The 26,962-nt window shown below is 40.8% G+C and overlaps 1 protein-coding gene across 1 annotated transcript; it reads right to left on the bottom strand.

The window, feature by feature from the left end:
- Positions 1–1,158: 1,158 nt before the first annotated feature.
- Positions 1,159–21,867, bottom strand: arpc5b (actin related protein 2/3 complex, subunit 5B). Its single transcript, XM_039734597.1, has 4 exons — positions 21,595–21,867; positions 14,882–14,954; positions 10,964–11,140; positions 1,159–2,733 (listed from the first exon to the last, which is right to left on the bottom strand). The coding sequence occupies exons 1-4, from the start codon at positions 21,735–21,737 to the stop codon at positions 2,671–2,673; spliced, it is 456 nt and encodes a 151-aa protein (XP_039590531.1). The 5' UTR covers positions 21,738–21,867; the 3' UTR covers positions 1,159–2,670.
- Between the last annotated feature and the right edge of the window lie 5,095 nt (positions 21,868–26,962).

Genomic DNA, 26,962 nt, shown 5'->3' with positions numbered 1-26,962 from the left:
ACAAGGTTGCCCAAACTTTTGCATCCCACTAGATAGATAGATAGATAGATAGATAGATAGATAGAGTACAACAACAACAACTGGAACATGTGGTGACCTAAGAAGTATTGGCCCTGCTACTGCGCGCCATGCAAGTGCAGCTCAGATATACCAAGTACTGTGAATGGGAAGGTCTCATTACAGTAAAAGGACCGGCCGCTTACAGGACAGAAAACTGTTGGGTTGACAAATGGTTTATGTGCCACAAAGATATGAAAAGGAAACAAAAATATAAAACTAGGGCTGATAAAAAAAATTTTGTGAAAGCAACAAACTAGTAAGGTGAAGGATTTCGTTATTTGACACAAAAACACAAAGAATTGATACCAAGATTAAGGAATGCAACGTGCTGCTAAAGATTCATTTTCTCAATTCGCGCTTGGACTTCTTCCCCATTAAATCTGGTGCAATCCGTGACGAACATGGTGACATGTTTCACCAGGACACTGCAACAATGGAAAAAAAAAAATAAGTCCGTATCGTGGCAAGTGGAATCCTTGAATGCTGACCAACTTTTGTTCGACACTGAAATCAGCAGGAATCCATTTTAGCTCAGTTGAACTAATGTAATGTGTCAGTATCATTAAGCAGTTAAACCCCCTAAATTTAATGAAAGTGAATTCCAGGTTTCTCCAAATTCCTGGGTATTTTGGTCAATCAGAAATTAGATTTGTGTTCAGCTTGACACAGTCTATCGTAATTAACAAAAAGATTGAAAACATTTGATGTCCAGAGTAATCCGTGCCTCTTTTTACAAGTCGTGCACTTGACTCTTATATTCTCTCTGAAAAATGTGAAGGGTTTTGTAAACCTAACATTTTATCTGCTGCAATGCAACATGCTCAAATGGTCATCAAATGGCCCATACTGGCCTTCATCTACTGGGTGATGCTTTGTGTCTGATTTAATAATAATAATTAATAAGTAAATACAAGTGTGGGTAAGCAATGCTGGTCATCCCCATCGACACACTGGGCCCAAAGCCACCGTCAGCCACAGTCTGCCGTGCTCATCTGGTTCCTCTCTGTAAGCTCGAGTATCAAGTTGGGAATCTGCAGCAGTCACAACAGACATTACGAAAGCAGACAGCAATACAAAAACAGCAATGGGAACTTCACAATTGAGTTATAATTTTATTTTTCTTCTTATCTTGGCTTTGCCTTTTTTGGCATCATGTTACAAAAGTATATAATATACAGAAGATGACAAATTAGTCACATCTAATAATCTGGATTTAGCCCAAAGTTACAACTGTTTCTCAAGTGCACGAGTTTGAAGGAATGTATTTAAGTACCCGTGTGATTGTTAGCAATGCCCTACTAAACTGTTTATTTTAATTTACGCCAGGAAAGACAAGAAACAAGGCAATGGTCTCCAACAAACGCTTTCAGAATTGACAAGTATGTGGTTCAAAAAGCAGAAAATTAAGGAATTAACTGTGAATTTCCACTTACTGTGGTTAAAAAGATATCAAATATACTTCAATGTTATTGCACTTTATTTTGTTTTTAAGTACTCTTGCAGGCAACTGAAGTATAAAAACTAGTAGAAAAACGTAGAAAAAACAGACAGACTTTACTAACTGGACTCTCTCTATATATATTTCTTTTGGTATAAAAACAAATTTGCACAGTTTCCAAGGCAAGTTTTTTGAAAGTGAGCAAAATATTTAATGTTAACACTGAAAGGATACGGCGTAATTTCTTATTCTAATGCATCAGAAAAGAAGTTTTTTTGCTCAAACAAAAACAAAAATGATTATAGAAAATGTACTGTACATCTCTGGTTTAAAATAAAATATCAAAAGATATTAACTGAGCAGATGGCAAGGAAAAGCAAAGCCAGCTCTCCCAGATATGGAGTCCACTTTGCATAAACCCCAGCAACATTTTCTCCAGGCCTTTCAGAAGTATAACTTTATGGTTCTGGCCACTTGTGTAATGAATCGTATAACGCCTTTACAAATGGACAACTTGCACTTGAAGCCAGTTTTGAAGAGTGAACTGGTAACCGTTACCAAATTAAACGCAGCTCACAATGTATTTGATTTAAATAGAATTAAATAAAGGAAAGAGAACATCAATCCTCATTATCATAAAAAGGGAACCGGGGCTGCAGGCCAAAAGAGATGTCATACGGGTCCCAGCGGTCTGATCGGGTCGATGTATGGAGCCAAGTGGCAATCGGGGCACATGGCGACACCTTGACTTACAGCTGTGCCATTATTAGAGCGGGCTCAGGCAAACGACATGGCAGCCTTCTGTCCAAATCATCCACAACTGGCAAATATGGATTCAGTAACATTATATATATATATAACTATTTCCAAACTTTTAACTTAAAAATATTTCAAGATACAGTCATAAAGTTTTATAATTTGAAATAGTTTTTTGGCTGATACCCATACTGATTGGGCCTCCTTTAACCCCCCACCCCTAAAAATCAAAGATATGTGTCAAGTGTGGCACGGGTCACCCATTTCTTATGTTACATGATGATACAGTTTTTCCCAGCCCAGTCAAAAAAAAAAAACATATTAAGGAAATATAAAAAAAAAAAAGAAAAAAGAAAAATAAAAGATGGTGCAGCAAAACTGGAACTAAAAGTGATGCTAAGGTGCATCCCATAACATTAAACCGTTTTCCTGGCAGTCAGAACTCGGACAATTGATCCCACTCCACCAGCAGATAAAGCCTAAAGAAAGAAAAGGGAAAAAAAGTTTAGAACTTTCTAGCACTTCTCTCCTGTTGAGGGTAAACGTGATAAGGTCAGACCAGAACAGCCCCCCTTCTGAACTACCGAGCACCAATAGGCCACAAGCTGCCCACTTCTTGATTTCAGAAATTATGCTCAAAAGAGTCTCTCCCAATCATGAAGAGCAAACCCATTAAGTCCTCTGATGAACCTTAACTTTTAACTACTTATACCTGTGACCCACTGCTTATGACCACAGATGAGGAAGAGGATCTGTAACTTCAAAGACCTCCGCGTCACGGAGTCCAATTCTCATGGTATTCCATCATGTTTGCCTTTACCCGCCCCCATGAACAAGATCCCACAACATTTATTCTCCTCCTCCACTCTTGCACACCTCAGACTCAATCCTAATTGCTCCTTCTGGAGAAGAGGTTTCCCCACAGCTGGAAATCCCTAGGGAGGCCAAGGAGTGTGATTCAATGGTGAGTGGAACAGAACCTCCTTTATAAATGGAGACCACCAACCCAGGTTATCAACTGAAGTACTCACCTCACTACAATTACATCATTGGACAGGCCCATGACTCAACACTCCCATCAGTATATCCCTCTCCCTGTGTTTAAGATTTCTGGCTGATGCTCATCCGCATGCTTAACCACTGCAGGTGACGTCAGGCGTCGGAATGAACCCATCTTCTAAATATGCTGTGTTAGTGATGGTCACAAAGGTGTCATGGTGTGGATACTGCATCACATGGCAAGGACACACAACATTCCAATGTCTCAACAGAGCATTGGGAAGGGCAAAGAAAAAGGACGGCATAATTTTAGGTTCTACCAACATGCATTTTTCAGAATTTCTTTGTATATACTGTGTATACGTTTATGATAGCTGCATTTCTGTCTTGCTACTTATTATGGAGGGATTTATGAGTTTAGAGGGTTAAGACATAAAAAAGGAAATGCCACAGTAATGATCAGCACAGGAAGACCTTGAAAGAGTCCTGTTGTTGATGGCAGATGACAAGTCAGAGAGACTGAGAGGCAACAGAGTGAGGCAGTGCACAATGATACTTCTGATGCTACCCAATTCAGAGCATTGCAGTCAAGGAATTGCAGAGGGACATAGCTCAGTCAAGGAGGAGGAAGAGTAGGCTGAAGATGAACTGAAGCCAGAGGCTACATAGAATGAAACCACACCTGACACAGCTTCTTACAGAAGTTAAAATCCACTTAGTTATCACTGGACTGCAAAACACTGTATGGCAATGACAAATGACAAAACTATGACCTGTGATTATTGTGTTGAGTAGCATAATATGAATGGGCAACTTTTTACAGTAATCCCTCCTCGATCGCGGGGGTTGCGTTCCTGAAACCCCCGTGATACAGTGGAGGAAATAATTATTTGACCCCTCACTGATTTTGTAAGTTTGTCCAATGACAAAGAAATGAAAAGTCTCAGAACAGTATCATTTCAATGGTAGGTTTATTTCAACAGTGGCAGATTGCACATCAAAAGGAAAATCGAAAAAATAACTTTAAATAAAAGATAGAAATTGATTTGCATTTCATTGAGGGAAATAAGTTTTTGAACCCTCTAACAAAAAGACTTAATACTTAGTGGAAAACCCTTGTTTGCAAGCACAGAGGTCAAAAGTTTCTTGTAATTGATGACCAAGTTTGCGCACATTTTAGGAGGAATGTTGGTCCACTCCTCTTTGCAGATCATCTCTAAATCCCTAAGGTTTCGAGGCTGTCTCTGTGCTACTCTGAGCTTGAGCTCCCTCCATAGGTTTTCTATTGGTTTAAGGTCCGGAGACTGACTAGGCCACTCCATGACCTTAATGTGCTTCTTCTTGAGCCACTCCTTTGTTGCCTTTGCTGTATGTTTTGGGTCATTGTCGTGCTGGAACACCCATCCACGACCCATTTTCAGTTTCCTGGCAGAGGGAAGGAGATTGTCGCTCAGGATTTCACGATACATGGCTCCGTCCATTTTCCCGTTAATGCGATTAAGTTGTCCTGTGCCCTTAGCAGAAAAACACCCCCAAAGCAAAATGTTTCCACCCCCATGCTTGACGGTGGGGACGGTGTTTTGGGGTCATAGGCAGCATTTTTCTTCCTCCAAACACAGCGAGTTGAGTTAATGCCAAAGAGCTCTATTTTGGTCTCATCAGACCACAGCACCTTCTCCCAGTCACTCTCTGAATCATTCAGGTGTTCATTGGCAAACTTCAGACGGGCCTGCACATGTGCCTTCTTGAGCAGGGGGACCTTGCGAGCCCTGCAGGATTTTAATCCATTGCGGTGTAATGTGTTTCCAATGGTTTTCTTGGTGACTGTGGTCCCTGCTAATTTGAGGTCATTAACTAACTCCTCCCGTGTAGTTCTAGGATTCTTTTCACCTTTCTCAGAACCATTGACACCCCACGAGGTGAGATCTTGCGTGGAGCCCCAGAGCGAGGTCGATTGATGGTCATTTTGTGCTCCTTCCATTTTCGAACAATCGCACCAACAGTTGTCACCTTCTCTCCCAGCTTCTTGCTAATGGTTTTGTAGCCCATTCCAGCCTTGTGCAGGTCTACAATTTTGTCTCTGACATCCTTGGACAGCTCTTTGGTCTTTCCCATGTTGTAGAGTGTGGAGTCTGCTTGATTGATTGATTCTGTGGACAGGTGTCTTTTATACAGGTGACTAGTTAAGACAGGTGTCCTTAATGAGGGTGACTAATTGAGTAGAAGTGTCTAACCACTCTGTGGGAGCCAGAACTCTTAATGGTTGGTAGGGGTTCAAAAACTTATTTCCCTCAATGAAATGCAAATCAATTTCTATCTTTTATTTAAAGTTATTTTTTCGATTTTCCTTTTGATGTGCAATCTGCCACTGTTGAAATAAACCTACCATTGAAATGATACTGTTCTGAGACTTTTCATTTCTTTGTCATTGGACAAACTTACAAAATCAGTGAGGGGTCAAATAATTATTTCCTCCACTGGTGAAAATCCGCAAAGTAGAAACCATATGTTTGTATGGTTATTTTTATATATTTTAAGCCCTTATAAACTCTCCCTCACTATTAACATTATTAGCCCTCTAGACATAAAATAACACCCTTTAGTCAAAAGTTTAAACTGTGCTCCATGACAAGACAGAGATGACAGTTCTTTCTCACAATTAAAAGAATGCAAATATATCTTCTTCAAAGAATGCGTGTCAGGAGCAGAGAATGTCAGAGAGAGCGACAGAAATGCAAACAATGAAATAATCAATACGTGCTTTTGGGCTTTTAAGTTTGCCGAAGCACCGCGATATAGCGGCATTTTTTAGAGGAGCATCCATATCCTCTAGGCAAACAGCTCTTCTGCTCACACCCCCTCCATCAGGCAGAGAGAGTGAGAGAGACCGAGAAAAGCAAACAAGCACCGAGCGGGAGGCATATCTTATATCATTGAGGAGTTTTATTTAATACGTAATACATGCTCTGATTGGGTAGCTTCTAAGCCATCCGCCAATAGCGTCCCTTGTATGAAATCAACTGGGCAAACAAATTGAGGAAGCGTGTAGCATAAATTAAAAGACCCATTGTCCGCAGAAATCTGTGAACCAGCGAAAAATCTGTGATATATATTTAGATATGCTTACATTTAAAATCCGTGATAGAGTGAAGCCACGAAAGTCGAAGCGCAATATAGCGAGGGATCACTGTATTTAGGTTTTGTAAGAGATATTAAAATATTAACAATTTGTTTAAAATGATGTATAGTCTTTAGGAAAGAGGTATTCAATAAAAGTTTGTGCAGTCATGGTTATTTGCACCTTAATATATGTACACCATGTCTCTAAAGACCCCAAGTATGTAAAAGTGTTTGTTGAAACTCCAGTGCATATAAGGATTAAGAAAGGCCTCACTAAGGCATTTGCTTGTATCAGCTTTGCTCTTCTCCATCCCTCCTTTTTAGCAGCTAAAACAGCAAAAACTCTGCTTCTAGAAAGCCAATCACTTTTTAAAATGCATGAGGTTTCATTATTTTAGTATGGCACCAACTTGGATTTTTAACCATGCACTACTGAATCCAATTAATACATTTTATTTAAAATAAAACTAAAAGCTAAAAAAATGAAAACTCAAATTACAATTGAATAATTAAAACTAACTGAAACGAAATTAAAATGGTTGGACACAAAAATCTGCTGTATCTATGTAAATATACCAACTGCTAGCGACCGATGTTCCCTCCGAGGTGTGGTACTGAAAAATATCTTGCACTCAAAGAAGCATCCCTGCTAAAACGTCCATCTTCTTCCTGGTAATCAGTTATTAAAACTTTGCACGGAAAGCCCGTAGGTAAATTCTTTGAAAATGGACATTAAAATGACCCAGTCATTTTGTCTTATGCCCACCAATCCCAAATGTTACGTGCATTGTATATACATCAGACTTCCAATACAATTCGGAGTGCTGCCACATGCAAATGTTCGCTGACGCCACTTCTATAGTGGGCTGCATCAGGAGTGGGCAGGAGGAGGAGTATAGGAACCTAATCAAAGACTTTGTTAAATGGTGCGACTCAAACCACTTACAACTGAACACCACTAAAACCAAGGAGCTCGTGGTGGATTTTAGGAGGCCCAGGCCCCTCATGGACCCCATGATCATCAGAGGTGACTGTGTGCAGAGGGTATAGACCTATAAATATCTAGGAGTACAGCTGGATGATAAATTGGACTGGACTACCAATACTCATGCTCTGTACAAGAAAGGACAGAGCTGACTATACTTCCTTAGAAGGCTCGCAATAAGAAGCTGCAGATGTTCTATCAGACGGTTGTGGGGAGTGCCCTCTTCTATTAAGTGGTGTGCTGGGGAGGTAGCATAAAGAAGAGGGACACCTCACGCCTGGACAAACGGGTGATGAAGGCAGGCTCTATTGCAGGCATGGAGCTGGACAGTTTGACATCTGTGGCGGAGTGACGGGCGCTGAGCAGGCTCCTGTCAATCATGGAGAATCCACTGCATCCACTAAACAGTATCATCTCCAGACAGAGGAGCAGCTTCAGCGACAGACTGCTGTCACTGTCCTGCTCCACTGACAGGCTGAGGAGATCGTTCCTCCCCCACACTATGCGACTCTTCAATTCCACCGGGGGGGGTAAACGTTATACAAAGTTATTGTCTGTTATACCTGCATTTTTATCACTCTTTAATTTAATATTGTTTTTATCAGTATGCTGCTGCTGGAGTATGTGAATTTCTCCTTGGGATTAAAAAAGTATCTATCAATCAATCATTGGTTTGTAAAGAAAATCTCAATAGCAAAATATTTAAACAACCCTGATTTGAAATTGAGTTCAAGGTGTTCAACCACAGAAGAGCAGATGTAGGATGAATTAGGTACACCATGACGCTGACAAAATTTGTTAACAATTAACGGTATTTATAATAACAAACAAACAACAAAAAAGCGGTATCTGGTCACCTCAGTTGAGTAAACACAAAAAAAGAGAGAAAGTGTACAGTTACTGCTGTTTATTAAATACCCAGCATTTTGTGTGAATTGCCTGCCTTTGTAAGGCACGGTGAACTGTTTACTCCAAAGCTGAAAATGTCCTTTGTGCCCAAATAACAAGTGACATATGTTATCAAACGTTCCAAACAGGACTATCTGGACCCTCACTGAGTGCTTTATGTATTTATCTGCAAGTTTCTACAATCCCTTTTTTTTTATGCCGGCACAACATTCATTTCTTAATCTTTATTAAAAAATCCATTTTTTCACATAAAACAAAAACTAAACTGAAATAATTCCCTGAAAATAAAAAATAAAAACTAAAAGAGAAATTGCCAAAAGCTCATACAACTAACCTACAATTGAAATGATAGGATAAAAAAAAAAAAGAGTAGAAAAACAACTCATTTAAAAGATGGAACTAAAAACAGCTCAACTAAAACCAACTGCAAAATACTACATCAAGCACGTATGTATTAGGTTTCAAATTAAAACAAGTTTTGTCTTAAAGAAAATGCAAAACTTTCTTGTCATTTCTATGTCTGAGGGTGTTGTGTGGTTACGACTGATAATTATCATCATGAAAAGAGACATTCCAAAATAAACAGCACTGGCAGTGAACGAGCAATGCAGGCCGTTCAAAAAAGTCCCATGTTTAAAAGATTAATGTCTACAAATAAATTCTGCGTGCTGTGCTGTAACAGACCTGATGTGTGCAACAGAAGGAATAAGTGGAATTAAACGGGTCTGAAAATTGATGGAGAATAACTCTGGGGTAAATGCAAATGAATGTTAACCACACATGTGAGTGGTGATAAATCATGCTAAGGATGAAGATGAACAGACCTTCCACATGCCTTCAGAAGAAATACTGCTGATGCTCACGTGTTTGGGGTGAGTTTCAAAGTAATTTCAGAAGAATATAAAGGAATAAATATAAAATCAATAATATGATAGATTATCTACAAATTTTAATGGAGAATTACTCTGGGGTAAATGCAAATGAATGTTAACCACACATATGAGTGGTGATAAATCATGCTAAGGATGAAGATGAACAGACCTTCCACATGCCTTCAGAAGAAATACTGCTGATGCTCACGTGTTTGGGGTGAGTTTCAAAGTAATTTCAGAAGAATATAAAGGAATAAATATAAAATCAATAATATGACAGATTATCTACAAATTTTAAATAAGCAATTTAACTAAGTTTGGTTGAAGTAAAAACCAAAACATGCCTGAAGAGATCTCAGAGAATACAAAAATATCAAAAGGTTAACATCAAATGACCTTCAACTCACTCAGACCTAACAAATTTATTGGCCAACAGTCCAGTCTTAACATCAGAAGCACAGTATCATGGGAATACTGGCGATTCCGGTTTCCTCTCCAATACTTAACAACACTTTTTCGAAAGTTTTGAGTATATAGTTGAATAACTGACATGTGGATTATGCAACACAAATAATGTGAAATTTTTTTTTCTTTTTTCCCCCAATGTACAGTATTTGTCACAGCCGGGTTCTATTATATCATAAATTTCTATTTCCAATTGAAAACATCAGATTAACATTGTTTTTCAGTCATCACTATAAACTAAATGGGGTAAGTATCCCCAGGTTACGGACATCTGACCTACAACTTACGAACGGGACCGCAGCTGTGATGCACGCGCCTCGGTAACTGCCGCACCGTCACCTTTGGCCTGGGGATGCTGCAAGTGGTGGCTGGATGGAGGCGATTTCGCTGCTCGCACAGTTTAGTGCCCCTCGGGCGGCAACCCATGGTCCATAGTCACTGGGGCCACAGCTATCGTTCATGTGCAGGACGGAGGCTTGATGGGGCAGTCATCCGCCGCAGCTACTGCTCCTGACTGGACGCAGGCTGGATGGAGCGGAGGGGGCATTTCACTGCCTGCCCACCACACACGGCTGTCCCATTTGTTCTCGGTGAGCATTTTGTAATGCTGCAAGCGGTGACCCGGTTGTGGCTGAACAGAGGCCACTGAGGGTGAACGGGGCGGCAGGGGGGTAACATTGTAGGGTGGCTACCTGTTGAATGGGGGCGGTGGTGGGCGATTCACTACCCTCCTTCGGCCGCACGATGTTCGTTCTCGGTGGGTGAACGCTGCAGGCAGCATTCTGTAGTGGAAGTGACTGTCTGGTGGGCGGGTAGTGAACCGCCCCTCGCTGCCCCCATTCATTCTCAATATCAAGCCTGCTTGTACTGTTACGCACATGGCAGGAAGTTGTCTCTTGTCAGTATATCAGACGTGTTGACGATAGGTGCCTTCCTGCTGATAGTGTGTATAGTGCTGTGCAGAAGAACTCATCTTAACCTTTTGTCTTCACCCTTCAAGAATGTCTCTGAAACACAAATCTGATGCAAGTGCTGGTAATACAGTAAAGAAGATAAAAACTATCACCATTGAAAATAAAGTAGAAATAATAAAAAGGTCAGAGAGAGGTGAAATTCCATCATTCATTGGCAGAGTCGGTTACAGTCGGTCAACAATATCATTTATTAAAATAACGTACCTGTTCCGACTTACATACAAGTACAAACCTAAAGTCCCTATCTCGTACATAACCCGGGGACTGCCTGTATATATGTAACTTTTGGATGGAGTACTCCTTTAAGTGTAATACCTGCCTCCAGAGACAGCAATATTTCTGTACAACGTTGTTTTGACAAACAGCAATTGATGATAAAACACACCTTTTCATGCCATTGCAAGAGCACTGCGCTGCTGTTTTCTGAGGGTCTTTCGAAGCCCCTGTAGATGTACTTCATTAGAAGGTCCACACCGTTTTTGTCCAGAGACTGTACAGCTTTTTCAATGTCACTACTTTTGAAGGAGCTCAGGACTTTGAGAACAAGCATCTCAGCTCTATCCTACAGGAGAAAAAAACAATCATACACTTATTAACTGAGTCAATTTAAAGCACTGCATTAAAATGCAGACATGAAAGGCATGACAAGATCTAACTACACCTAAGATTATATTTTTTTTCAACAAATTTCATTCAAAGCCAAAGTCAGGCAGAAATTAGCCAATGGCAAAATTACATACAAGAAACCAATATGAAAGATTACAGAGGAGCTTGTGGTGTACACACACGCTTCTAAAAATCTTTTTTTATATGAAAATATGTGATATTTATTTTGCACTGTAAAGGCAGGTTCATCAAATATTTAATTTTATTTTCATCCTTGACAAAGCAACAGAGTAAATCAATAGACTTAGTGAACTAGAATAGCAATAAATATGGAACAGTCCTGGAATGCTAACTGAAAAGCTCTATATATGAACACTGCTCGTAACCAACATATTAAACCCCATCAGGGCTCAGGAAAAGTACCATAAATACTTCAGTAAATTATGAATCTTATGAAACTCCTCAGTTCCAGCTGCCTCTATAACAAACATGTCGCTGTCTTGCCCTTGGTACACGTGTTAAGACATTTCTTCTCATTTAATATTCCTTTAACAAGTTCCACCTTCCTAGCTCCAATAACACAAAACAGACTTTCTGGCTAAGCAGTTGGGGGTGCATACCATATGCATTTCAGAAGAGGTCATCCACCTGAAGCTAAGCATGTTCAGGCCTGGCCAGTATTTAGATAGGAGACCTAAGAGAAACTTGGGTTGCTGCTAGAAGAGGTGTTGGTGAGGCCAGCAGATGGCATTTAGCCTGGGTCTGTGTGTGGATCCCAATGCTCCAGTGTAACGACAGGGACACAGTGCTTTAAAAATGGCACTGTCTTTTGGATGAGACATAAAACCGAGGTCCTGACTTTCCGTGGTCATAAAAGATTCCTGGGCATCCTTTGTAAAGTGTAGGGTTTATCCCAATGTCCAGGCTAAATTACCCACCATGGCCTAGTCATTTTACCTCCCTAATCACCCCCTATCTATAACTGGCCATCTCACTCACCACTTCACCAGCTAACAGCTAATGTGTAATGAGCATACTGATGCAATAATAGCTGCCATCACATCATTCAGGTGGGCGCAGTGCATTAGTGGTGGTTGAAGTGGCTCCCCATTCACTACGTAAAGTGCTTTGAGTAGTGAGAAAAGGCAACACATAAATGCTTTGGCAGGCTATATACACTCACCTAAAGGAATATTAGGAACACCATACTAATACTAATCGCCTTCAGAACTGCCTTAATTCTACGTGGCATTGATTCAACAAGGTGCTGAAAGCATTTTTTAGAAATGTTGGCCCATATTGATAGGATAGCATCTTGCAGTTGATAGAGTTTTTCGGATGCACATCCAGGGCACGAAGCTCCCGTTCCACCACATCCCAAAGATGCTCTATTGGGTTGAGATCTGGTGACTGTGGGGGCCATTTTAGTACAGTGAACTCATTGTCATGTTCAAGAAACCAATTTGAAATGATTCAAGCTTTGTGACATGGTGCATTATCCTGCTGGAAGTAGCCATCAGAGGATGGGTACATGGTGGTCATGAAGGGATGGACATGGTCAGAAACAATGCTCAGGTAGCCCGTGGCATTTAAACGATGCCCAATTGGCACTAAGGGGCCTAAAGTGTGCCAAGAAAACATCCCCCACACCATTACACCACCACCACCAACCTGCACAGTGGTAACAAGGCATGATGGATCCATGTTCTCATTCTGTTTACGCCAAAATCTGACTCTACCATTTGAATGTCTCAACAGAAATCGAGACTTATCAGACCAGGCAACATTTTTCCAGTCTTCAGCTGTCCAATTTTGGTGAGCTTGTGCAAATTGTAGCCTCTTTTTCCTTTTTGTAGTGGAGATGAGTGGTACCCGGTGGGGTCTTCTGCTGTTGTAGCCCATCCGCCTCAAGGTTGTGCGTGTTGTGGCTTCACAAATGCTTTGCTGCATACCTCAGTTGTAACGAGTGGTTATTTCAGTCAAAGCTGCTCTTCTATCAGCTTGAATCAGTCGGCCCATTCTCCTCTGACCTCTAGCATCAACAAGGCATTTTCGCCCACAGGACTGCCGATACTGGAAGTTTTTCCCTTTTCACACCATTCTTTGTAAACCCTAGAAATGGTTGTGCGTGAAAATCCCAGTAACTAAGCAGATTGTGAAATACTCAGACCGGCCCGTCTGGCACCAACAACCATGCCACGCTCAAAATTGCTTAAATCACCTTTCTTTCCCATTCTGACATTCAGTTTGGAGTTCAGGAGATTGTCTTGACCAGGACCACACCCCTAAATGCATTGAAGCAACTGCCATGTGATTGGTTGATTAGATAATTGCATTAATGAGAAATTGAACAGGTGTTCCTAATAATCCTTTAGGTGAGTGTAAGTTAGTGATTAAAGAAATAAACAGTAGATTTCCACCACTTACTAACTGTGCACCACCAAGTAAGGCTCTTATCCATTTTGGCTTTTTTTGGAATATGTAAATGAACACCTTATTAGTAAATACTTTTGGGACATAAATAAAAACATTGTTTTTTTCTACAAGAAAAAATTGTATTATTTAGAATAGTATGTGGAAATGGAGCAAGGGCTATCTATAGTGTATGCTGATAGCTTTATAAAAATGCACAATAGCTCACTTGAGAGCACTGTTTTTCCTATTTAAGAGAAATACACAAAGCATACCCCATAAAGCATGCCCATGCAAATATGCTGACAAGTCATTTCACCTTTGGTTATGTCAGGCACTAGTGGCCACTGCGATACCACAATGGTCACTATGCAATGGAATATTAATGTCAAAGTAAAGCAACATGAGGATTTTAACTTATGGTTACATGGCCACTTTCTTCATTAATAGCTTCCAAGTTAAGCACATTTTATTTTTTGTGGCTATTCAAGATTAGAAATATTTAAAAAATTCAGTATTTTCTTCTAGAAATTACACTGCACTGTGTTTTTGAACTTCATTTACCTTGAAAGGTAAAATGAAAGTGATACCAAGAATGGGTCATCAAGCCCAACATTGCCAGGCCTTTCTTGTTTCTGAGAGAACCAAGTGGCTGCTTTCACCTAAACTACTAAGTAAATGGTTCCATATTTCTACAAGTTTCGATATAAATAAACACTGTCCAAAACATGTGAAAATTACTCTCAACCAGCTGACCTCCAAGTCATCATGTGTTCTGTTAAATAATGGATTTTCAAATAACTCCCATCCACCCTACTAATTCCCTAACCTTTGGTAATTTAAACCCATCTTTCACATCACAATCTATGTTTAACTAAACTGAGATCATTCAATTTCCATCTTTCCTCATAACTCCAGAGCTCTGATACAGGTCTTACCTGGGCTTCATGGAATATGGAGGCCAAACCTGAGCACAGTAATCCAGAGGTAAAATATTGGGTTTTAGACCTGGATATACCAAATGCAACTCCAACCAGTAGCACTTTAATAAACCCAAGGCAGTTTCCTAACTTATTCAAGGTATTTAACATGTTAGCAGAAAAAGTACTTGACATCTTCTGTTGTAGAGATTTGTTTTGTTTTCACATTTATAGAGTTAACATTTAACCTGCAACATTATAATCAGTATTTATTTAACCTAATGATATATGAGATTTACTTGTGCAAGGCCTGGGCACCGTTTAAATTCCTGCTGGGTTTCTAGCTACATGAACAAATGTCTTACCTTAACTCCCTGGTTTTTGGTATTAAGAGGCGGGTTTTTCAGGACTGCAAGCAGTGCACTGTTCAAGTTTCCTGTGCAGAGAAATGTTAAGGCATCGACAACTTATGACCGATTTCCAAAAACTTCAGTAGGTCCACTCATCACAAATGGAACATATACTTCAGTTTATTTAATGTTTTAATAAGACTCAAAAATATTCATTTAAAAACATAAGAAAATTATTGCATTAAAATGAAACCTAATCTTTTTAAACAAAAGAACAACACTGCAATTAGATGTATGGTCACTGGCTTTGAAACACCATACCCTTCACAAAGCAGTTTTATTGCAGCCTACTTGGCCTTGCTATGAGTAAACCAAATGGTTTCTTGACAGGATTCAAGTATGACTTTATCAAACCAGGTCTTTCTCCTTCAGACTAACCGGTGTCCTGTTGAATAATACAAAACATTTTTTAAGAACCAAACCCTCCCATTGCTGTTATCCATTTCCTGCTGTCCCTATGACAATAAAGTTAAAATATAAGAATACACCAGATCCACAGTGTGACAGATCTTACTCTCTTAAAGGTTTCATCTGATCAAACTTGTGAGGAAGGCAGGCTCCATTGTAGGCATGGACTTGAACAGTTTGACAGTCTGTGGTGGAGCGACGGACACTGAGCAGGCTCCAGTCAATCATGGACAATCCACTGCATCCACTGAACAGTATCATCTCCAGACAGAGGAGCAGCTTCAGCGACAGACTGCTGTCACTGTCCAGCTCCACTGACAGACTAAGGAGATCGATCCTTCCCCACACTATGAGACTCTTCAATTCCACCCGGGGAGGGGTAAATGTTAACACTATACAAGATTATAGACTGCTATACCTGCCTTGCACTCTCCACCTTGCATTTTTTAACTTGCACTGCATTTTTACCACTCTTTAATTTAGTATTGTTTTTTATCAGTATGTTGCTGCTGGAGTATGTGAATTCCCCCTTCGGGATTAATACAGTATCTATCTGCTATGCATTTTGACTGTGAGTGTGTGTGGGGGTATTTTTATTTATATATATATATATATATATATATATATATATATATATATATATATATATATATATATATATATATATATATATATACACACACACACACATATAAATAAACAGAAAATAGAGATGTAGGAGATATTTTTCTTACAGACCTGCATAAGTGAAAATTGTGTACAACATGGAGTATTAATAATATGCTATGGAAAAAATTCAATACAAACAAAAGCGTATATAATGAGATAACGAAACTAAGTCACAACAAGGTTAATTATCAATGACATGAACTGTGTGAACATTTTTGTGTAAAATACATAAAACTCTACTACATAATCAGTTTCACAAATTTACACATATTTTTTGTAAGATAACATTCTGTATCAAACAAACAAATTTACGTTCATGTTCAAAGGCATGTGGGACGACTCACACAGTGCACTCACAGCAGGATCAGTATCTCATTCATGGAGCATACACCCCCAGGAATGAGTATAGGGAGCCTTTACTGAATAGGTGGATGAAGAAGTCATATCTGGAGGAAGTAACACGTCTTCCAAGTTGTGGTATGCAGCTTCTGTATTTTATTCTATCCTTTCTTCATAAAAAAACACAAGACTTCAAGCATCAAACAGTGCAACGAGTGATGTAGCAAACTGGTATTGTCTGTTTTTGGGTTGGCTCATAAATTGCTTAGTATATTTTAAGTCCTTTTTACCCAATAATTCTTAAGCCTTAGGCTATGTTTTACTTTACACCTCCACTCCATTGTCTTAGCATTCACAAAGGTTTTCTAACAGTGGTGTAACAGTCTTGCTTTTTTTTTCTAAATAAAAATTTGCATTCATTAGTCACTAATTACAAGTTTTCCCAAACATACTGTAATTCTTATCAAGTAAAAAGTTGGTCAGTTCCTGCATACTTGATTTAGCAGTATTTACTCATTCAATCAAGGAGACCACATTACAGCACTGCAAAGATGATCTTTGAACTGCGCAGAAACAGGAACTGGCCAGGGCTGTAACAGAAACCACAGCAATATTGACTTATAAGGTAGTGAGTGCAGTTTCTTCATTACCCATGGTGCTATGCTCTGCACGTCCTATTTAAAAAAAAAATCTTTACCAAAGACAGCAGATTCCTCCTCCACCCACTGGTCACATTAATTGAGCCCATCATGCTTGTTCCTACTTGTAATTAAATGGTACATGACTTTATACAAATATACAGTCACATTCTTTTTCTGAAGAAAAAAAATGTCACTTTGCTATAGTGTTTTTTTTTATGTTGCAACACAAATGTCCTGAAGAGCGACAACTGAATCTGCTAAAATCTGATATGTTTGCAAAATAGTTTGTGGTTGTGTTTAACAAAAATGCACTATAATATCCAGGCTCATTAACTTGACATTTTGTGGTCATTTGTCTGTACACTGCTCGATATTCACTCTACAGGGTATAATTTAAATGATGGTATCAGAAAAGAATTAGAAACCTCTAGTTTTTAAAAGGAATAAGATGTTAAATGTCCTATTTCTATTTAATTATAATAAATCTACTCATAATCCTACCTCTCTGAAGTAGGCCCTAAGCTGAAAGAGTTTTAAGTTAAACAGACTACATTAGTAACAGCTCTTATGTGCCACTGAGCTGATAAAGCATGTCTGTGGTTTGCACAGGTCGTGTCAGCAAAGGAGTGAAATGTGGCCTGCCGAATCAAAGCGCCACTCAGTTCCTCATACCAGACAAGCTGCAACTTGAAGAACGTCAGCGACTGCAGGAAGCAAAAAGTCTGACTCGTACTTCACAATGGCCTCTTTAATGCTCCCCAGATGTTAACACAACAGATCTACCACTCTGCTGAATCTTGTCTACCTTTAATGGAAGCACAGCAAGAAACGCGTTTAGCCTTTTTTGTTTTCAAATTTGCTTATCAAATAAAATTTCATCTTTGCCGTTTTCTCTTAAAGAGCACAAGGTAAATTAAGCTTGTAGCATTCACTCGCATGTTACTCTCTGTAATCTCAACCTGGCATTTTTTTTTTTTTTTACTGGCCTATTTAAAGAAAACAAGAATTTTTGCAAATTCTAGCTGATGCAGATTACTATTTGAGAACAGACTAATACTCAAGTGTGATCAATGCCTTCTAAGCACTTAAAAAGACTGTCAGTTCAGTCACTGCAGGAGTCCCACTATGAGGGCGGATTGGAGACTACAGTATGGAATGAAAAGCCTTACAACAGGATCCAGAGCCACCTGTCAACCTCAGCCTGAGGGTTTCAATCCTGGCTTGGTCACTACATACATTGAGCCTGCCTGTTTTTTTTTTTTCACGGTTCCACAAGAAGAACAAGCAATTGCGTTTATATAGTGCTTTATACAACACTCAAAATGCTTTATATAGTGGGTGGGGAACCACTTCAACCACCACCAATGTCCAGATGATGTGACATCAACCATTTGTTACCAGTGTGAGAGAGACAGGTAAGCAGAGATGAGGGATGATTAGGAGGCCACAAGGACCAGGCCGTGATGGGCAATTTAGCCAGGACTTTGGGAAACACTATATGACCAGGGATTTTTTATAACCACAGAAAGTCAGGACCTTGGTTTTACATCTCATCCGAAGGATGGGTCTCAAGAAACCTTCCACATCTCAGTGGTGTACAGGTAAGTTTTCTGGCATCTCTAAACTGACCTGGTGTGAGGGCACGAGAGTACGGTGCAGATCCCAAAATGGATTAGGCAGGTTTAAAAATGGATGGATGGTAGTTTAAAGAATAACAGTAAATGATCACTGCTAGTCTGGTATCATATGTATTTTGTAAAAGTGTTTGCAGGCTGCTGATTGCTCATGTATCTGTAAAATAATCTGCTTTAACCTGAGCATGGTCAAGGGGAAGCTAGAACAATCCCTGGACAGGGTGCCTGATAAAATCTAAACACTTGTTTTGTCTACTTAAAACTTCTGATTATTAATAAAATACATGTCAATACTTGGTAGTTACAAGCATCAGCTGTCCTGTATAGCAGCGCAGACACCTGCACTGTCTATTTGCCAGCCAACATTTTGATGAGATGTGAATTGCCATCATCTCCTGAACCTCCATTCAATAAAACGAGGTAGTATGCCTTTACTCTCAGTTTTTTGTTTTTTTTTTGGCCATTAAAAAATGTTTCAGTCTTGAACCTTTCTACATATTGATTTGTTGCTACATGGAATATTTAATATATTTAATGAAAGGTTTGGCCATTGACAAACCCAAAAAATCTACAATGTTAAAATGGAGACAAAAATCCCATAGACTACTTCAAAGGAAAAAGACTGAAAATGAATTACTAAAACTCCTTATCCTTATTCATTGCAGACCTTATCTTGCTCAGCTGCATGCAGTTACCTTCAGAAGTCACATGTGTCACTGAATGGAGTCCAGCTGTGTACAGAGATGATATGTCAAATGGGCTCTTGCTATGTATCCAAGTCTCTCAATTGGTTACAAGATCATGAAGACAAAGAAGACAGATCAAAGTTTCATGGATATCGAAAAGGCCAGTTATTAGAACACCACAAAACTAGGAACCTTTGGAGAGCAAGGTAACCTCCATAACCGAGGATCCAGATGAGGAGGGCATCAGACAAGAAGGTCAGCAAACACCCTATGGAAGTTTAAAAGATGAATTCCAGCCAAATTGTGCATGTAACAATTAGCATGCAGTGCTCCGTGAAGATGGAGAGAATGTGAAAATTCAAAGCAAAGTGTAAAATAGTTGGGAAATATATATAATATATACAGTATCTGTGTGGTGGCAGTGAAAGGTCTGTCAGCCGTGCCATTTCACTATGGTGACTTTTTATGAGTCAAAAGCCTAGCAGACTTGTGAAAACAGAATGTGGAAAGGAAACCCTGCTGCAGTTTGCAATATAGCTGACACTTGAGAAAATATTCAAATTTCAGAGGTAAAATAATTCACAGTATATACAAAAGTGACAGTGTGAAGTGGCTTAAACAATTAGAGGTTGGAGGAGTAGTGAATGCAAAGGCCTAAATGCCAGTTCAAAGACATGCGGCAGCAACACAGCATTACTGTCCAACACAAGGGCACTCGGTTGAAACTGTCAGCATCAGGATATGTAAAGTCGGCAGAGGTTGACTCGATTGGTAATGACTGGTGAAAGAACCTCTACCAAAAATAACAGAACACCAGCACTTAGGAAGTCGCCTCACTGCAGCCAAGCCCTTAATTAGACCAGAAAACAAAGGCTTTGCACAAATCAAATGACCGTACATTTTATTTAGTTTAGAAAATATGAATATGGCACGCTCAAGTTAGAATTCCCACCAGACCCAAGCAATTATGCTCATACCTCAAACAACAGTTCCAACCTCGACCAAGATGGTGATGACTGATCGGCAAATGCCCTTACAGAACAAACTTAACTTCTGCACTGCATTGTCCAGTGAAGCCACAGAGCAAGGTGCCAGTTTAGTGGGCTTCCACTGTGAGGTGCATTAGCTGGTGTGAATGATGCTTGATTTGAACCCACTTGAATGCAATTACAACAAAAATAAATCAAATTCTTAAAATGAGCATTGTACGAAATGCATTCTAAATCACTTTATAATTGTGTGCACTGAAAAATAGTTCAAATTAAAGAATTACAAGTGAGCTGACAAAAACTAAGCCCCCTTGGACATTAAAAGGCACATCCTAGTTCTCTGATGAAAAGCTAAAACACTTCAGCATAAAGGACTTCTGTCATCCCAAAAAACATACAATCATAAAAACACAAAATTAAAAATTGCAAGGGAACCCAAGTGGTCTTCCCGGGTAAGGAGCTGCACTGGAGGCTCCACATTGCAGATTCAATACCCCAGACTCACAGTTTGCCCAACAGCAAATAAAAAAGCAAGTACTGTAACAAGTGTTAAGCTGTAAATTTATAACAGTGACTATTCATTCACCCAAACATCCAAGCTCAATCAGTACAGTTCTGGGTTCAAACGCAGAGGTTGTAGTTAAAACCAACTTATCTTCTGCAAGCCATTTTCTCCCAGTGCTTTATGATTTAAAAATAAGGCCTCCACCTTCCACGTATTCAGCCACTGTTACCGTAGTCACGAAATGCAGCATATACAGTATTTATATCAAAACTGTATTCAGTTACAGCCGCACATACAACTGCTTCAGCATTGTGGCCTGCAAAGAACTGGGCTCGGAATCCGATTGTCACCCTCGGAGTGACAAATGAGCCCTCGTTTTATGTACAAATGTGTATCTGTATGGAAATTGTACAATAACAGCGTCGGTATTCAATGAGAAAGTTGCTATATAAAGAGGATGACGGCGATGTCAAGCGCCCGCGTGAATGTTTAAGGAGTCCGGCTAAAACGTATCTCCTGTTTCGGCAGCTAATTCATTCCAGTCACCTTACCATTATGCCATCCAACAGAAAAATCGCCTTTATTTAGTGCGTAACGGGTCTCCGCATAAAAGCCCGTTTTATAACAAAACCAATGCGAACCACGCCCATGCAAACTAAAACTAAGTCCCTGGCAAACAAAGCGATGCCTCGGGTCCGCTATCTGCATTCGTGGGACCTCTTTTTTGTTTAGTTGACGGGATAAATCTGCAACTTTATGCCTGGTGCACTGCTAAGGCGACACAACTAAAAGGATATTGTCGGATCAGCGAGTCCACTTCCCCTTCGTCCGGTCCCAGTTGATTCTCTCCGCCTTCCTCTTCGTCCACGAACTTGTTCTCGTCGTATTCATCAACGTCTACTTTCCTGAAGCGATCAGAGGACACTGTGTTCTTCGACATGGTCAATGCCACAATGCTACTTTTTATCTATCTTTAAAAAATAGCACAAAATTTTCGTGTGAACTAAGCGATCACTGCTGCATCCGCTTCCTTCCTCCCAGCACAGCAGTCACTTCCGCAAACTCGGAGACACGCCTCCCCGTGCCGCCCAACAGCGCCCTCTGCTAATGGCACGTGGACCGCGCGCGCTCGCGAGCTGCGCCTAAATCCTTAACGTATTTACTGAATTGTCAGAATCACGGGAAGACGAAGCATATCCTGGCAGCTTCGCGTGCGAGTTAGGAAGCAAGAGTGTTCATTCTCAGGTAAACACAGAGAGAACGCAAACCCAGACCAGCCGCACCTCTTGAAAAATGTTCAGTACACTACATAGTTAATTCAAATTAAGAATTAATAAATACCAGTGCATTAAAAGTATTCAGTATGTGTGTTTATAGGCACATATTCCGAGGTGCTTTTAGTGTAGGCGTCATGATGTCACAGAGTTAGCCCTCACAGTTGTAGAGTCTGTTTTAACCCCTCGTCTGGCCACGGTTTGTGTGCACTCTACACACTGTTCTCCAGTTCTCCCGTGTTTATGGGGTTTTCACTTTGTACTTTGGTTTTACTCCTACATCCTAAAGACATGGAAGTTTCAGTGACTGGTGTGACTCTGATCCTGCCTGGTTTGAGGTGTATTTGCCTGAATAAGATAGACAATGGAATGGCTTTGCTGTTGATGCAGCTGGATTAGGCTCCAGATCATGCAAACCTGATTGAACTGGATGAAGCAGGTTGGATACTGGTTAATAGACCCTCTTGGGACAAATATCTATCTATCTATCTATCTATCTATCTATCTATCTATCTATCTATCTATGGAGCTATGGAGGAAAATAAATGCATGGAAGGATCTGTGCCAGCCTGGAAGTCATTGTAGAAGCCACCATTGACCAGTAGGATGCGCTATTTACAGTGGAGGTTCTTGTTAATTATTACTCCAGGTGTTTCTGGCACAAAAGAGACAGTATTTCTCTGTTTTATGTTTTGGAAAAGGCTGTATGTAGCCTTTGTTTGATTTAATAGAGAACATTTTTAAGGGATTAGGAATTGTACACACAAGGGTGGGTTTTTCTGTTTGAGTTTAAAATAATAAAAAGAAAGGAAAGCAATGTAAAACCGGCAAATTTTATTATCAGATAAAGAAAATTAGCCATATGTAAAACTAGGAAGTGTAAAAATGAAGGGGATGGTGTGCAAGACTCAATTATGCTTGTAAAAATACAGTGTATTAGTAGAATATTAGTAGATTTGAATTTTTACAGATCTTAAAAGAATGTTGAAAAATGTTAAAGTATCCATCCATCCATCCATTTTCTAACCCGCTGAATCCAAATACAGGGTCACGGGGGTCTGCTGGAGCCAATCCCAGCCAACACAGGGCACAAGGCAGGAACCAATCCTGGGCAGGGTGCCAACCCACCGCAGATGTTAAAGTATATAGTTTGTAAATTGCATATTATGTGATTATATTAATGAAAAACTACAGATTGTTTTTAGGAGTGTTTGTGGGTTTAAATATGTTTTGTAAAAATATTTCTAATAAGATGTGTAGTTTTTTTGTATATTCTGAATCCTATTGCAGTATAGAGGTGCAGAGATTTAAGCCTATCCCTTCAACTTTTGGGACAAGGCAGGAATGAGCCACGGATGAATGTCAGTAACTGGCACAAGCAGTTACCATTTTGGGGCTGACATTCATTGCATGTCATTGCCATATGCAAGGAAGCCATCATTACATAATGGAACAGGCAGAATGTGACAATATCACACAGATAGAAAATTGGTAAGGGATCAAGCAAAAATGCATGGAGCCCTGAGGCATTTTTAAGGAAATGGTAATGCAAAATTAAGATAAAGCTAATTGTGCATGAAGGAGTGAAAATCAAAATTCCAGTTTACAAAAATCACCAAAAAATAAAGATCTAAGAGATTAGGAGAGCCCAGAGGCCTAATTGGCCATCCAGTCCCTCGCAAAGTGTCCTTTGTTTTTGGTGTAATGTGGTGAACAGTTGATGGGTCTGTCATGGGTGATACTATTCTCTCATAACCTCTTTGAGATTTCATTCCAAGCAGCAGCACAAGATGCTGAAAGGAGAAAGACAAGTAAACACCAAGTCAAGTCAAGTTGGGGAGCATGCACTGGTACAGTGTGTTGCCGCACCCACCACACGACGAAACAGCTCAGGATCCTGGTGGCAACCCTCCAGGCAGACAAGCAGTCTAGTCCCACCCTCCAGAAATGATCCTCTATCTGCTGCAGCCAGGTGTTACATGGGCGTCCCCTTGGCCTGGTCCAGCCACTCGGGTCCTCCACAATGAGGATTCTGCAAGCAGGATCACCCTTGGGGAATCATGGCTGTAGTGCCGTAACTTATGCTCCCTCACAATGCAGATAATGTGCCTCATTCGGGACTCCATGAACAACTGCTCATTCGATACAAGGTTAAACCAGCGGTACCCAAAGATTCTCCGAAGAGACACAGTACTAAAGTAGTCCAGACTTTGTCTCAGGTCACTGGATAGTGTCCATGTCTTGCAACCATATAGCTTGGACCTTCATCCTTTTGCATAGATATTGGGAGAACCACACACCCTTTTCCTACCACCTCTTGACCCCTCATGCTCTCCCAATCCATCTAATGACTTCATAGGAAGAGTCACCAGAGACATGAATGTCACTGCTGAGGTAAGTAAACCTCTCGACGAGGTCGACACTTTCTCCACAGACAGACACACTGCTGATGGCTGTGCCCAAGAGGTCATTAAAGGCCTGGATCTTGGTTTTTATCCAGGACACTTGCAAGCCCAGACACTCAGACTCCTCACTCAGCCTCTCGAGAGCCCTGATCAGAGCCTCCATTGACTCTGTGAAGATCACAGCATCGTCAGCAAAGTCAAGATCAGTGAATCTTTATTCACTTACAGATGCTCCACAGTTGCTGGACCCTACGACCTTGTCCAGCACCCAGTCCATGCAAGCATTAAACAGATTAGGAGCAAAACACACCCCTGACGAACCCCAGAATCAACTGGGAAAAACACAGAGGTTCTGCCTTCGCTTTGCACAGCACTCACAGTACCAGTGTACAGGCCATCAATGATATCCAGCAACCCTGAGGAGAACACGTGAACCCTCAGGATGTCCCACAGGGCAGCTTGATCAACTGAATCGAATACTTTATGGAAATCGACATAGGCTGCAAAGAAACTTTGCCGATATTCACGTTTGCACTCCATGTAAACCCTCAGTGCCAAGATGCGGTCGATGGTAGACTTCTTAAGCGTTAAAACCAGACTGCTCTGGTCACTGGTAGGTGAGCAAGTGATTACGGATCCTATTGAGGATGACCCTAGCAGTGTTATCCCCCTGTAGTTGCCGCAATCCAGGCAATCACCCTTCTCTTTCCAGATAGGGACAACAAGTCCTGTTTTCCAGTCAGTTGGGATGATGCCAGTCTCCCAAATGGAAGCAAAGATTGTTTGCAATGCCAGGAGGACAACCTTACCACCAACCTGGAGAAGTTCACCCCGGATACCACAGATCCCTGCAGTCTTCCCTTCCCTTAGGTGGTTCACCAACTGTGCAATTTTAGTGAGACTGGGTGGTTCACAGCTAATTGGAGGATCAGCCTCAAGAACCGTGGACCCAGAGATATCCAACATCCTAGTTGGAGGATCAGCTTTAAACAGCTGCTCAAAGTTGCCGGCTCAGCGGGTCACAACTGCAGTGTCATCCGCAAGGATCTTTCCATCAGCCGCCCTGACTGAGACTCTCCGAGAAACAGATTTGGATGTGCGTAAAGCTTCGATTCCTCTGTAAGCAGGACGTGGGTCGGTAGACCACAGATGGTGTGTCACTTGCTTACAGATTCCTCTAACAAACACCTTCTTATCTGCCCTCAAAGCCCTCCCAGCCGTCCTTCTCCTTTCCATGGTACAGACTGGAGTTGCCATCAAGCCATGCGCTGCAACTTCTTTCAATAATATCCAGGGTGCCATGTGAGATGAAACACCTCCTTCTGGGAACACCGGTAACACCAATTCAACCCTCAGCAACCTTCAGGGTCTTGTCACCCACATTACAATCAGGGTCTTGTCTCCCACATTACATTAGGATCAGCAGTCGCACCCAAATTCACAAGTTCCTCACACAAGCTGCGTGCAAACTCATTAGAAATAGCCTCATCTTGGAATCTGGCCAAGTCCAATCTCATTTTCCTAGTAGGTGGTAACCCACTGGACCTAAGCTGGATCTTCAAAGTAGAAACAACAAATCTTTGGGCAGAATTCACAAACTAGGCACTTCTATAGACCCTGCTGTTTTGCAAGAGCCTCCAGTGTCTGCCCACGAGGATGTGATCGATCTTCCTTCACCGCACCACCAGTATTGGAGTACCAAGTCCAACAATGCAGCTCAGGGCACTGGAACCAGGATCCACTTTTACAAAGTCAAGGAACATGGAACAGAGAGAATCCTCATATCCAGCCCTGCCAGTGCCAGTGGTTGCATTGAAGTTACCCATGACCAAAGGAGTGTCACCTCGTGGGCACCCATCAACCACCAAGTGAAGTTGCGAATAAAATGTCTCCCTCACTAAGACATCGCTCACCGTGGTGGGAGCGTGTACTGAGGCAACAGACACGGCACCCACATAGTGCTGTAATATGAGTCTCATAATACGTTCGTTGAAAGGAGTGACATTGGACACCATCGGAAGAAACTGATCCACTACAGCAACAGCTACTCCCCAAGTATGGCAGCCATCAGAGCGACCAGACCAATGAAAGGTGTATCCACCTACAGAGATCTAGCCAGTCCCCGGTCTGCGCACCTCAGAGAGTGTCTTCACTGAAATGCGGAGTTTATGCAGCTCCTCCGTCAGCAGAGAAAGATGATCATTATGCTGAAGAGATAAGACGTTCCACTTGCCTACCCAGATGGGCTGCCTCAAATTGGGACCCGAGTGCTGCTGTGCAGTGGGTGACGTTTCAGCACCGCACCAGTTCTGATTCCCAACAGGCCTGACCCCATTGGCTGTCCGACCTTTTTGCGTACTACTGAATATATACTTATTTACCACATTTAGATATTTTTCTGACATACATACCACAGGTCATTCTGAATTCTCAATGGAAACCATTGTTCTGAAGCTTACCAGCAGTCCCATAGAGCATAGAAAGAA

The sequence above is a fragment of the Polypterus senegalus genome, chromosome 14 (assembly GCF_016835505.1).
Source record: "Polypterus senegalus isolate Bchr_013 chromosome 14, ASM1683550v1, whole genome shotgun sequence".
Lineage (NCBI taxonomy): Eukaryota > Metazoa > Chordata > Cladistia > Polypteriformes > Polypteridae > Polypterus > Polypterus senegalus.
Note: the sequence above shows the minus strand (reverse complement) of the source record. Positions and strands in the feature narration are given on the sequence as shown.

Coding starts and splice junctions, on each gene's coding strand:
- arpc5b (XM_039734597.1), bottom strand. CDS start 21,737: ATGTCGAAGAACACAGTGTCCTCTGATCGCTTCAGGAAAGTAGACGTT. Junction 14,955..21,594: donor GTGGACTCGCTGATCCGACA/ATATCCTTTTAG, acceptor ATTTCTCTGCAC/AGGAAACTTGAACAGTGCAC. Junction 11,141..14,881: donor CCAAAAACCAGGGAGTTAAG/GTAAGACATTTG, acceptor TTTCTCCTGTAG/GATAGAGCTGAGATGCTTGT.